Genomic DNA, 14,875 nt, shown 5'->3' with positions numbered 1-14,875 from the left:
GGGGGGGGGGAAGCAGTGGGCAGAATCTCTATGAACAGTACTCTGCATGGCATAGAATCTGAACAGTATTTCTGCATGGCATAGTGCCAGAGACATACAAGTTCTAAATAAGCTAAAACAGCTGTCAGCAAAAATGCCTAGGAAAACAGCAAATTTTTGTAAATGTTACAGAATATGTATGAAAATATACTAATACACCCCACAATATACAAAACATTTAATTTCACACATTCATTATCGTATCTGCCTTACTCATCTCTTCTCAGGAACAACATATGACTGAACATTAATGTAGGAGGTCTATCAACTATATGCCCCAACCCAAGGATAGAAAGCTGAACAGTGGAACTGTTAATCAATACTGGATGTGGCCAACACATGGCAGCATGTGGAAAACCCCTGGAAAAACAGCAAAGGTGAGACAAGCGGTAAAGGCTTCAGAGGGGGTGACTCCCCTGACTGCCAGCACCCCCACCGTCGGGGCTGGGACACAGCGGCCGGCTGCAGCCTCTCCGGCTCATGGCCCTCCCGCAGTCAGGGAGCATGGCATGAGGCAGAGCCACTGCTCACCAGCTGCTGGCTTATCTCCTGACAGACTCTACTCTGTGAAAAGCTAACTTTGGTTAAAGCTCAGATGATGATCGGAAGGTTGACCTCCTTTTTGGATACATTACAATATTAAATAAAAAAAGATACTGAAAAGACAAATGCCAATCCAATGGACAATCCAGTTTCATGTAAATTCAGAAATGCATTATTAATTCAGAGACACAGAGTATAGAGTGATTCTTGGTCCATGCTGTATAAAATTATGGAAGAGATAAAAACAAGAGCTTTAAGGCTACAAACACTCCATTTAGAAAGAAATTCTGGTCTTTCAAGTGCTACTTTTAACTGGTTGTCAGAGGCTGATGCACCATGATAATTTGAGTCCAATTTACCTCAGACACCCTTTAACACTGTAGTTGATAATGGTATGTTGATTCTGTCTTGCAAATGCTGTGGTAAAAAGAGTTTTCAATCTTGTACAGACCAATATATCTTTGGGAGACAGTCAGTTACTTCTGTATTACATCTGAAAACTTACTGCCCGTGAAATATGTGAATATTACAACAAAGAATAAGGAAATTAATTTTATTGCTAATTTACTCCAATTACCTCATCTCACTCCCTCCATGTTGTAACCCTACATTAGTACCATTCTATTTTGATTCATACCAAAAGGATGAGACTTCTATAAATGGAGTAAAAAATAATTACTTTTCATTTCTTCAACAGAATCGGAAAAATAAACCCACAGGATGGCACCATCTCAAGATCCTCCCTCAGCCAGAGTCCCAGAGTGAAGCTTCCCCACATTTTCTTCAAGTTGAACATGTAACACACCTTCTAATCTGCAAAGCTATGTTTTATTAGAACCCCAAATAAGAAGCTAGAACAGAGGAATTAAGTATCCTTTAAAAACAGAGGAATTCAAGGCACAGGGTGAAACAGATGAAAATAAACATTTAAAAAAGAAGCCCTGTCTTGCCCAAAGAGCCCTTGCAAGAAGTGTCATCCCTCTCACTCCTCTATCCAGCAACTTTCTGTAATTCTCTGGGTTGTAATGAGGGCCGTGCCATCTCCTCTGGGCCCCCGGTGCAGACTCCCTTCCACCACTGCAGACGTACCCGCAAGCCTCCTCTCCGCCGCGAGCACCCTGCTGTCCCTCGCCAGCCTTGACTTCCCCAGCTCTGTTTCCTGGAGCAGGCCGGGAGCCGCTGCCTGCCCAGGCTGCCGAGGGGCACAGCCTCCTGCCTCACCCACAGCGTGGACGGGACGCCCTCCCTTCCGCGCCTGTGGTGCCCCACTGCAGAGGCTGCATGCCCGTGCCTGTCCCACGACCTGCGCAAACATCCTGACATCTACCAGGAATGAGTTCTGCAGCATTGCATCATTTTAGGCTGGGTGGGGTGAACCCCCCAGCAGCTTAGCTTTCAGAAGGATGTTATTATATGAAATACATATATATCCATGTGCAATTCCAGATTTCAATGCACGAGTGGAAAGCAGAAAGTTTCAAAATTCTTTTATTAGATGTTACCCAGTTAAACACATCATAGAGAATGTGATCCGAGATTTCACATTTGCAGTCTACCCACAACACCGTCAGGGATTTAGAATCTACAGAATGCAAGCCTTCATTAAAAAAAAAAACAAAAAAACATCATTCTTGGTGTATGGTTACCATCCAAATGTGAGCAGGTATGGCATGTTTTCAGAATGCCTGAAATAATGCCTTCTTACACAAAAAATAACCACACATCTCGATAGCTGAATTTGCAGCTTAGCAATGCAGTGTTTAAAGGGCAGGTATTCAAATAACATGAGATGTAGAAGTAGAATAAATTTTATATAAATAATCCCAAATAAATGCAAACAAGCCAAGTAATTATAAACAAATCGTGGAATATAGAAGTGGTCAAAAATGCCCTGTTAATGCTTTAAAACGGGTTAATGATGAATGCAACGCTAACTACTAGCTAAAGGTCGCAATAATAGACATCTATCATTCTAAAAGCAGTCCTGGAAAAAAACCATCTCCTATTGATAAAAGCAGAGTTCAGCCCTGCCCACAAAATGAGGTTGATGTTTCTCCTAAATATTTAAAAAAGAAGCTGCATACTTACGCTTTCAGGGATTGTTGGCAATCCAGTTATATCAGGAGTAATGAAATACGAGTGCTAATCAATGGGGAAAAAGTAATTAATAATTTATGCACACATAAACAAAAAATTCTTTTTTTAAAAAATCCAGCATTTAGGATTTCCAACCCCATTTTTTTTTTAAGCAAATAGCCATTTTTCCAATAGCATTCTTACCACTGCTAGACAAAGAATTAAGCAGATCACAACATGAAATGACAAGCTCTGGTTCAGCACAGCACACAAACCAAGGGAATAAAACGCTGGGCTGCACTTTTGAAATAACACTGAAATTAAGCCAGCTTTAAATGTTGTCATAAGCCTGAGAGTAGTATTGATTAACTTAAGCATTGATTAAAAAAAATTGCAAACAAACAAAAAAATGTTAACAAAATGTAAATTTAGTATGGCAAAGGAAAGATCATTCACATGAGAAAATTAATTAGAATACAAATATTATTACTTGATATACATTATCTTCTCTTTCCAAACATCTTTGAATCAAAAATGTGCTGACAGAAATGACAGCTTGAGATTTTGCAGTCATTTATGAAATACATTAGCAATTTTATGCACCTTAGATTGAAAACATCTAGGATGTAAATATAAAATGGATTAAACTAAAACCAGATGTAATTTAAATTATTCTCATTAATCCAGTGCTTTTAGTAGTTATCAGACATGGATTTATCTCAGTAATTTTAAGGCATTTTTGCATATTAGTCTAAATCTTGAAGGAAAAAAACCCTTAAGTGCATACTAAGTAAATGTGATAATTATTGACTTTTTGGCTTTTATTTGTTTTTAATGTAATTTTGACTTTTTTCATAGACTTTCTTTGGTTTTATAGTGTATTTTGAAATTATAATTAACAACACAAAGACACAGTTTGTTTTCAAGTCAAACGAAAAAGATATACCCAAACATAAAGGAAGTCTGTAAGATATTAAATGTGTCTTGTGTTCAAGAAAAAAAAAATAAATTAATACTATTAACTCTGTGCAGGAGACTTATTAAACCAGCTTGATACATTTAATAGAAAATTCTTCCCACAAATTAGGTCATTTGGCAATAGTTAAAAATTTAAGGAAAAAAAAAATTGGCTTAAAGAAGGCATCCCATAAACATCATAGCACTTGCATAATAAATAACCCAGGTTATTGTTTTGCATCAACAGAGAGAAAAAGCTAAGATTTTTTTTTCCTCTAGTCAAGAACAGGAAAATATGCAGATTAATGGAATGCCTACATTCTTCAGAAGTATAGTGAGAACAGAAGATTATTTCCTATATGTAATAAGGTCACAGAATATATATCAAAAGATTTCTGAGTAATGAAGTTAATAACTTAGAGAAGTAATTATTTATAATTAACAAAGTAATAATATTTCACTCATTAAACAGAAAAGGAAGTCAGAACTATGAGAAGCAAAGACCCATTACTGCAGTCATTAAGAGTCATAAAGCAGCAAAAATAATGTGGTATGGAGTCCTTGCACATCTTTGTGAACTCCCTTAGGAAGATGTATGACCTTGAACAGATACTAAATTAATAGTTGCCGTCCTGTATAAAGTTTTCTCTGTAAAGAACACTAGAAAATGCAAGCTTTGTCCATCAGTTTAAGGGTTTGATTTTGGTTGCAGTTTTTATGAAAGGAATATGATGCACACATGCATAGCTCTGAAGTTAGATTGATTTAAACAGAATAGGTACATTAATATTTGACTGCTCTTTTAGGCTAAAGACAGCAGTGGAAATTCCCAAAGGACAGGTATAAATAAGCCTGAAATCAAAAGAGATATCCTATAGCAAGTAATTATTTCTTTAATTACAATAGGCTTTAGATAGTTAGTGCCTTTTAAACTCACCAATACAAGACAAGGCTGTTTTTTCAAGACTTGCTCACTTGCAAAAATCATCTCTTGGTTCTTATGCAAGATGAGAGAAAGATTGAACAATTGACTTTTTAGTTTTACAACAGAAAGGCCAAAGCTGACTCTAATGCTTGTAATATTCCATGTTTAAAATACTGGCTGAAAATACATTTTATTCTTTGTATTCCTCCCCCATTTGAATTCAGACTTAGCTAGCTTTTCTGACTTAAAAAAAAAAAAATTTAAAAAATCACTTTTGTTAGCCATTTACAGGTAAAATAAAACTGACCCAAATTATATTTAAGCTCAGGCTTCATAGAACAAATGATCCCCCCTCATAAATTTCAGCTGCAGAGTATCTGCTACTGGGACTGATAGGTGAGAGTAGAACTTGGTCCCTAACTGGGACCAAGGCATTTTGGGTGTCCTCCTAACCAAGGATTACTGGGAAACACCATGTATCCAGATACTGGGCATAATTTAGGATCCCATGTATATAATCATACATAAGTATTGTGGTGGTCTGCCATCTAAAGCCCACTTCAACATCTATGATCCTCACTCTGCACCATACCTGAGTAAATGGGGGGAGCGATCTTTTTCATTCTGCATCACGAAATTTGAACTAGACTCATCCTGGCACAATGAAAAGACACCTCACCATGTCATTTCTACATTTATTTTTCAGACTTTAACTTCTTTTTAAGTCTATGACTACTGATGATTCCAGTCTAGATTATTTACAATATATGAGGAGCAAGAAAGGAACATCAGTATAAAAGACTAGGCACACAGAGTTAGAGTTGGGAGCAGTCATAAACATTTCCCTGCTCCCTGCAGCACCGAGCATTACAAAAACAGAGATGTTTGTAGATTCAACAAGCATTCTGATTCAGGCTAACCTATTCCTTCCTGCTCTGCCCCATCTGAACCCACAGTATTTGCTTGACCATACCTGCTGCCAAGCATTTGGCAAGAGGCCTGCATTTACATAATTACTGTTCAGCTAAAAAGATTACAAAACTCTTTCATGTAAAAAGCTACTGGGAACAAAAGACAATTGAGGAAAAAAAGAATTTCAAAAGTCAGATAACACTGAAATAAAACCAGCAAGCATCAACTTCACTGAAAGCAATTTGTCATCCCTGTGTTGTCAGCTCTATTCACCACAACATCCATTTCCAGGTTCATCACAACATTCATTTTGAAGTAGGCAAGATGAACCTCTATGCAAGATGAACTGCAACACTGATAGCAACAGGCAGTAACATTTTGCAAGAAATGCAAAGAAGAATATCTTTAAAACTTCTCTATGTCCCTCTCAAATACAGTAGTATTTTTAAAGGACTTTTATAAAGCAACTCAAGGATGCCAAAATAGAATTGGTTATAATACTGTATTAATGACAGTAAAATATTATATGATATACAGAAGTATTCTTGGCTTGAAAATAGTACACTGACAACAGGAAGAAAAAACTTAGCATCAGAAACAATTCTGACTAGAGCCTCAAAAACTGGTATGCTGCTCTGGTGAAAAACACCACACAAGACTGGAAGGACTTCCAAATAAAGTGGATTAGCACTGTTCAAGGGGGAAAAATATTAAGCCTCTATAGCCTAGTGAAAAAAAGCATAACAAGGAATCTGAAATATGACAAATTAAAATAAAGGTAGCATTATGTGAAGCAGCAAGGGTGAGTAACAACTGGAACAGAAGTGATAGGCTCTCCACTTCTGTATGCCTTCATAATAGGGCCAGATGCTTTTCTCAAGCCTGTGCTTACTTCACTTGAAGTACTGGGCTCATTTCTAAAATAAATGAATTAAAAGTAACAGGAAAAAACAAGTTCAAAATAACTAATTTCATGCCTTTTCAGTATGTGATATGGGAAGCCTTTACAAAACCACTTCTTTCTGTACCCTACAAACTGTGATAGTTCAATCAAGAAGCAGTTATTTGCACAGTTATGCATGCTGTAATTATACAGATGCTGTGAACATGAACAATGTCTCAAAAACAGCAGAGGCTCTGTATTGGCTTTACATCTTATATAGGCTCTAGAAATGTATTTAAACATGCGTCCATATGCTATTTCTGTTAAAAACTTCAGGAACTGTGACTGTGACAGGCTCACTTTTTGATGTTTCTGTGGCAACACCACCTTGCCATACTATCAGTGTCCAGTCCTGCATCACAAAAAGTCAGAGCACAAAAGCAAGGCAGACATGGACACTTTCTTTCACCTAGATGTGCTGAAAGTTTCATTGTAATGCAGTACACTTCTCCTACCATCTTTCCTACAACATTTTTGCATGATCAAGCAAAACTAGGAAGGGGAAGATGGGAAAGAAGCCAGTTTACACAGATTTTTGTCCAATCCTGTAAGCCTATCTACTCAGACATAAGAAGCAATAAAACAGAGTTAATGTCTCCCAATTCACAGCAGGAGAAACCAAAATTATCTACATGAAACAGCTGGAAGCACAAAAAAGTAGTTCTAGCACTGCCAGATCCCACTGCAGTTTACTTTCTCATCCATAGAGCAAAATTCAAATTTCTGCTTCTTTATGACTTTAAGAGAACAACATGACACAGACACAAACTCTACTCTACACAGTGAAAAAAAAAGAAAGGAAAAGGTTGGCCAAGCCAGTTAATGATGGGAAGCAACGTAAGTTTACTGTTTATGGAGGGGTTTGGGGGGTTTGTTTGTTTCAACCTAACCTGCAATTTTATAGTCAATAATAGGAGTAAGAATTAAACAGAGAATACTCACCACACTTAAACTGACTAAAGCATTCGCCTTTGGCACAGGATGGCTATACAATGATTTTAACAAATCATTTGAGTCATTTTCCTAGAGGGAATATTTTATAAAGGTAGTTAATTATTCTATAAAAACTGACTAATTACCATTTACTATACATCAAACTATATATTGACAAAGATATATATACATTTAATGAGAAAGGTAATTGTAATTCACAGTGAAGTATTTAAATATTATTATAAAATTCAGGCCAACTTTTTATCTCAGAAAATTACTGTATCTGCAAGTTAAGTCAATCTCTTACATATTTCCCCATGAATCACATTATTTGCAACTGAAAATATTGTTAACACATCTAGTTGGTCTGTGCATCTTGGGCATCATCTTCCTAAAACTGTTAGCCATAGTATTTGTCTATTCAAAGTTATACTAAATATGCAGCTTCATAGCTATATTGTATACTTTTAAAATTATTCATCAGAGCACATAAAACAGTTAATAAGGTTTACCAAAAAGTACATACAGCTACTGGGTTTAACTACGATCCACCACCTTGATCTCTGAAAGAGACATTTACTTGGGAAAGAGATGTGGCTGAAGTTTTTGCTTCATTTAGGGTTTTCATTCTGTTTAAGAGTTTTTGCTCATGGAGATTAAATTCTTTTTGTTGTCAAAGTGAAACCAAAAATATCAGTGACATGCCGGGGCCGGCTTTTAAATAGTGTTTGAGTTTGCAGGAAGTTTCCATCTCTCCCCGCAAGAATGATGATACTACTGGATCTCATACTAGTAAGGAAAACTTTGGGTTTAGCTCTTGATCAGACGAACAGTGCCTGGGCCAGGAGGGAGCAATATCTTCTTACAGTGTCCTCAGCAACAGGTATGGTACTAGGCAATGCAACAGGATACTTCCGTACACTGCTAAAACTTTCTCATCCATCAAAACTGTTTCCTCAGCATATAGGACAGCAAACTTATAACTGTTATAACAACTTAGAACCCTTATAACAACTTTAATTGGTTGCAGTAATAGCTGCAATGCCAGAACCAGTGATCAAAAAACAAAGGAGAAGACAAGCCCTCCTCCTTCTGTCAAATACCTCCTTAACAACAATTTTTCCTATTCCAGTGAAATCAGGGCCAAAACCAAAGTCTCATTATACCATTTATAAGACAAAAATGTATCCCACTGTGTTTGTTTAAACACACCTAACACCAAACTTTCCTACTGCATTTTCTTTTGCATAAAATATTGACATTCTCTATAGTCCATTTACTATAATGCACAACTGCTTATTCTATAGTTCATATATTCTTGAAATGTCTGCTTTTCCAGTCTACAACATATGGCTGACTATTGATGCTTTTTTTTTTTTTACATTACAATCTAGTCCACTAACATAAAGGAGAAAGGTATAGCTTTAATGTTCTCAGTAAAGACAGATGCCAGTATTTCCTTTCCTGCGTAATCTTTGAATATGTCTAACTGCTCATGAATATGCAAACTAAACTATCATGATTCTTCACCAAATGCTGCAAGTAATTTTGTCTTGCTAGTTGAGATGACAGAATTACAAGAGGTAGTTTTTAGCTAATATGAAGGGTGAAACAGTACATCATATTTTATGCAGTTCTGAAAAAAAAAGTGTTTGTAACTGATAATCAGATAGTTCCAGAGATCTACAGTTTACAATCAATACGTCATACAGATCTCCAGTGATGTGACACTTTGCTCACACTTCACCCAGGACTTGTTTACGCTAAGACTGACACGTTATAAAGGTATATTCTCAGCAGCTTTTTAAGATTAATGTGAGATTCAAGTGACAGTGGCAGCTGTATGTTCAGATTCTTTAAATTTCAATATGATGAATGTAAAAATTTGCTTCGAAATTCTACTAATATTTTAAACTTTTAAACGGTATAGAATCCCTTTACAGCACTTCAAATGGTGACTATTATTTTAAAGAAAGTATTTTACACACAGAAATAGAATATCTAAAATTACCTGTTCTTTAGCTAAATAGTCTGCCAGGGTATTTAGGAGCTTGTAGTATACCTCAAACCATGGTAGGTAACTAAAACAGGAGGGGAAAAAGCATTTTAATAAAATATCAACGCATTTTTTCCAGTTCTTTGAAATAGTACTATGATTAATCTTACACATTTTTATAATATTTCTACATATAAATAAAATGCATGGATAAAACTTTTCCCCACAAATTCAATGGTACATCACTGACAGATAGTAAGTAGCAAAGCTATATATCTCTTTATGCTGGACACTTGCTTGAAGCTCCAGTAAGCACAGATTAGCTCATAATATCTTACCATTATTTTAAGGGCACCAAAAATCATTTTAAACATTGCCAAATCACATTCCATTATCTTTAATTGTTACTGCTTTCTGTAGTTATGCTATTTGCAATTTCAAAATGCCACACCCTGTTAAATCTGGTGAACTGCCAGAATTGTTGCTTCCCTGGAGAATGGAAAACAATTTTACCCGGGCAAACCAACTACCCTGTATTTGACAAGTGGTGCAATGGTATGCAATAGTATAGATGTCATATTATATGTAAGAATATTGATCTTCCTGTAAAGTCATTCTACAGATAGAATTAACTTCTAAAAATAAGAGAGCATTCACCAACATTATAAACACACAGCACATTAATATATGAATACTTAATAGACTTTTAACACAAGTCTGCAGCCCATATGCATGAAATATTCTCAGTGAGTAAACATAATCCAATATAAATAATACTTAACAAGAGCGTGAGAAAAGAAAGTCAAACACAGTGGCATCAGTTCCATTTTTCTGTCATCTATTTACAGAATAGTTATCTTTAACAATGACATCAGTGACCACATGCTACAGAACCTTCCATAATCACTATTTAAGCCTATGATACAGTTGTAGTAAGTCTGGTAAACTAGATAGTACCAGTATAAATTACTCCTTATTTACAAATTACACACCTTCCCATGTCTGTTAGAATTATATCACAAAGAACAGTACAGTTAACATTAGCTGCTTGAAATTAGATGGGGGACTGGGAAGGAAATAAAGCCTGAAATGTTTTTACTACATTTCATATCCATATGTAACAATACTACACACTTTGTTATTCTGTGCAGTGTAAATCCACAGATATATTTTCAATTAATTTCTTAAAAGCTTTAGTGTGCGCTGTGGATAGACCTTAAAATTTCTAATTTATATATTTCAGGAAACATGCTAGCTGCAACTGAAAAAGCACAGTATGCAGAACCTAAATGTTTTCCCTGATAGGAAAAGGAAACCTGTTAGGGGAAACCCTAGCTGGTAGAGAAGCAATTCTACTTTCGTGCAGTGAGTCCATTGAAGGATTATGTTTTCTGTGTGACACCTCTGTTCTCAGTACACAGCTGGCAAGGCTTTAGAAACAGATCCCAATTCTTAGGGCAAAGAAAGAGAACAGCAAAAATCTGAACATAGTTATAGTTATGTATTTTCAAGAAATCTTACTTTGCTATACATATAAATGCTTAACTGCTGGTTCTTAAAAAAAATTAAAAACCATGGATTTATTCTTGCCCAGCCAAAAAGACACAGAAGCAATGTTTTATTTTAGAGACAATATAGTAATGTCTTTATCTCACTTTACCATACTGGCTATTAATCAAAACTACATTAACCTCTTAATGCTCACAGACATTTTTAGTGCTTGGTATTGTTGACAGTAGTTAAGGTGTGACATGATTGCATTTGCTTTTCTATATATTCTTATATAAACTGTACTTCATTGTGTCTGCCTAAGGTCCCTCACCGCTTATAAGCACAAATGCTGTTCTTGTAAAACACTCATTCTAACAGCACCTAAAACATCTGATCTTTGCGTTTTCTTCCACCTAGGACTCCTGTTCTATTATCTTCTGAAATCATGTTAATCTGGTTTTACACGTTGCTGAAACTCAGCGCAGATAGGCAAACAAAATTATTCACCACAGTGTTCAGATTACCTGCAAATGTCAGAGCTGTTGAACAGTTTTACCAGCAGCAGGGACTGGAACACTGTTCCAGCATTTTGTCCAAGTCAAGGTACAAGTTAGGTATAAATCGCAAAGTATTTTTATAACACTGGACACACAAATGAGAGTATCTAAAAGCTTTCCAGTTTTTTGCTATCACCCCTGCAATAGTAGTGTACAACATCCCAGCATATTTTGCTGTAGAATACTCTAAAATCTTATCTAATCATTCATTTTTCATAATGAACATTTACAGACAGCATTCTGTACAAATAAATGTTCCTATTTCAATAAAATATTAACCATATTTATTTCTTGTGTCTATGATCTCAACTCCCTTCTTACTGTGAAAAGAAAAACTAAAGTTAATTTTTAAGTCTATGCATAAAAAGGTCAAATTCATCATTTGAAATTAATGAACCCAAGCACAAAGCCAACAGGGATTTTTCTTTCACACAGCAAGGCATGCTGACCAGAGCACTCACACAAGAATTTCTTCCCTTAGCTAAATCAGGTTGATGATACACTTCCATGTCTTCATGTAACAAAACCACAAAGAAAAACATTGTAAAAACAGACTACTTGAACAGTTTAAAAATGCCAGTTTCCTTTCGGAGCTGAAAGACTGAAAAAATAATTGCTTTAAGCCTTATAACCAGAGACAAGGTTAAGATAATTTCAACATGCCTGTTAAACCTGAAGAACTAAGGAAATCAAAACAAGTACTCCATTACATTATATGGCATGAAACCAAAGGCCACCAAAACCCGTACTCTGTTTCTTTTCCACATAATCTTAAATTCTTTAAAAGCACAGTTTAATTGCAAAAGTTTTTGTCAATATTTTTAATTACATTGTTATCACATGTATTATGTAAATATACATGTTATTATGTAAATATTACATAAAAGTTTCCTTTATATTTTTATTTTATGTATTTGCTAATTGCTATTAATTCAGTATAATAAAGAATTGTTATATTTGTTGTCATAAACAATAAAGAATGCATTTGTGTGTGTGCATATATAATGCATCTACTGTATTGGAAAGTAAACATAAAGACAGGTTGGGTTTGTTCATAACAAAGACAGCTATCAGGTGGTATTTTAGGTTCTCAATTCAAAGAACAAGTGTAAACTCTTTATTTTGTGACTCAAGCAGATTTTTTGCCCTCTTACATCACAGGCTGATTTTGCAAGCACATGTGTGCTTGCTTTACATCTTTATCCAGTACGTCGTATTGGATAAAACACTGTATATGTAATCATAGAATCATTTAGATTGAAAAAGACCTTTAAGTTCTTTAAGTCCAACCATTAACCTAGGACTGCCAAATCCACCATTAAACCATGTCCCTAAGCACCACATCTACCTGTCTTTTAAATACCTCCCAGGGATGGCGACTCCAACACTTCCCTGGGCATCCTGTTCCAACGCTTGACAACCCTTTCGGTGAAGAAATTTTTCCTAATATCCAATCTAAACCTCCCCTGGTACAACTTGAAGCTGTTTCCTCTCATCCTATCACTTGTTACTTAGCAGAAGAGACCAACACCCACCTCTCGCTACAACCTCCTCTCAGGTAGCTGTAGAGAGTGAAAACATCTCCCTGAGCCTCCTTGTCTCCAGGCTAAACCCCAGTTCCCTCAGCCACTCCTCATAAGATTTGTGCTCCAGATCCATGTGAAGACCAGCTTTGTTGCCCTTCTTTGGACATGTCCCAGCACCTCAATATCTTTCTTGCAGCGAGGGACCCAACACTGAACATGGTGTTTGAGGTGTGGCCTCACCTGTGCCAAGTACATGGGGATGATCACTTCCCTAGTCCTGTTGGCCACACTATTCCTGATCCAAGCCAGGATGCTGTTGGCCGCCTTGGCCACCTGGGCACACTGCTGGCTCATACTCAGCCAGCTGTTGACCAACACCCCCAGGTCCTTTTCCACAGGGCAGTTTCCCAGCCACTCTACCCCAAGGCTGTGGCATTGATTGGGGTCATTGTAACCCAAGTGCAGGGCCTGGCACTCAGCCTTGTAGGCTTGTATGGCCCTTGTGTGTGTGTGACAGACTAAAACCAGGAGCACTACAGGTTAAAGAATCTTCTTAGCTTGTCCTATTAGCAAATCTTGCAAAATTATTTAATGTTTGTTTAGCACAGAAGCACTAACCTATGTACAGAAAAGACATCCAGCACAAAAATGTCCATTGACATCTGTTAGGTTGGGTAATGATTTTTTTCAAGTCTGTACAGAAATGCACTGCCTGAAAAAAATAATTTTGAACTGCCTGAATTTAACAGAGGAGACCCGTAATATATTACTCCTAACTCAAAACTGTCACACTAACATGTAGCTTAACAATAGATAAAATCAAAAGTAAAGTCCATTACTAGAAAGACCTCACTATCATACTTGTATTCATAAAATTATTTGAGCAGTGCATTTCATAATTAATTAGCTGTCTTACAAAAACATCACCAGGTTATCAATGAAGCCCCTTCCACATAAATGAAACACGAAAATCAAGGCTTTAATTTTCAATTTTAATGTATTTAGAAGCCTGCACTTCAAACAAAAACAATTTAGGATCTTAAACTATGAGACCGTTCCTGGTTTCTTGTTTACTTTTCTTCTATTGTACACATGGTCTTTGCATTCCTTATGTTACAATCAGTAACTGCTCAAGAAAAACATAAAAGACAAACATAAAAGAACCTCCAACAACATATAACAATTTCTCTAAAGTTGCCACAGAACATTTCTCCTATAGTAAATAAAAACATCCAAAAATACACAATACTGTTTTAATAGGTATGTATTCCCTGGTTGAGAATACAGCAGTCCTTATTTAAAAGTACAGCCACTGCCTGTCATGAAAGCAAGAACCCAAGATATTTCATGGTTAATTAAAAACGTACTTAGCATTTTCTTTTAATCCAAATGAGGCAGAAGGCAGGAGATCAGACTTTTATTCAAAGTCATGCATAACCCTTGTTGCCGTAAGTAGACTTCCACCTCACTGGTGCTTCTACTATAGCTCTGATAAAACTTTTACATTCATGAGTCAAAGGTTAAATAAAGGAGAGGAAATGTTTTCTGTCAAATAGTCAGGTAACCACTAACAGTCCTGAACTATCAGCAGGAATCTAACTTCTAGTAATCAAATAAAACTAAGGAAACTGCCTTTCCGTAGCTAAATGTCTAATGTCTAGGGGCTACTTTTCTGTCTGGAAAATTGACACAAAATGTGTAAAATTGAAACATTCTGCTTCTAAGGGATTTGCCTAAAGGAAGAGTGAGAAAGCTTCAAGCATGGTCTGAACTGAAGAACTACAAAGGCTTACCACATAAATCTGTCTTCCTTATTAGAGCATTTCATTTGGAAATGTAGGTGACAATTTTACAGTCATAAAATTAATGAAATGTAAGACTAAGCATTTTAATGATGCATTCTGCGTTCCTCTGGATACATAAGGTCAACCTCAGAGTCCATCAAGAGTTTCGAGATTTTTAACAAAACAAATTTCA

At 36.1% G+C, this 14,875-nt stretch overlaps 1 protein-coding gene across 1 annotated transcript in view; it reads right to left on the bottom strand.

The window, feature by feature from the left end:
- DENND1B (DENN domain containing 1B) overlaps window positions 1–14,875 on the bottom strand; it is a 161,858-nt gene that overhangs the window by 72,170 nt on the left and 74,813 nt on the right. Inside the window, exons 6-8 of the mRNA XM_026853973.1 lie at window positions 9,340–9,409; window positions 7,338–7,418; window positions 2,671–2,724 (exon numbers count right to left, since the gene is read on the bottom strand). Of these exons, the coding sequence (XP_026709774.1) occupies window positions 2,671–2,724; window positions 7,338–7,418; window positions 9,340–9,409 (205 nt within the window). The remainder of the gene's footprint in view (window positions 1–2,670; window positions 2,725–7,337; window positions 7,419–9,339; window positions 9,410–14,875) is intronic.

This window comes from Athene cunicularia (genome assembly GCF_003259725.1).
Source record: "Athene cunicularia isolate RWA chromosome 8 unlocalized genomic scaffold, athCun1 chr8_part1, whole genome shotgun sequence".
NCBI lineage: Eukaryota > Metazoa > Chordata > Aves > Strigiformes > Strigidae > Athene > Athene cunicularia.
Note: the sequence above shows the minus strand (reverse complement) of the source record. Positions and strands in the feature narration are given on the sequence as shown.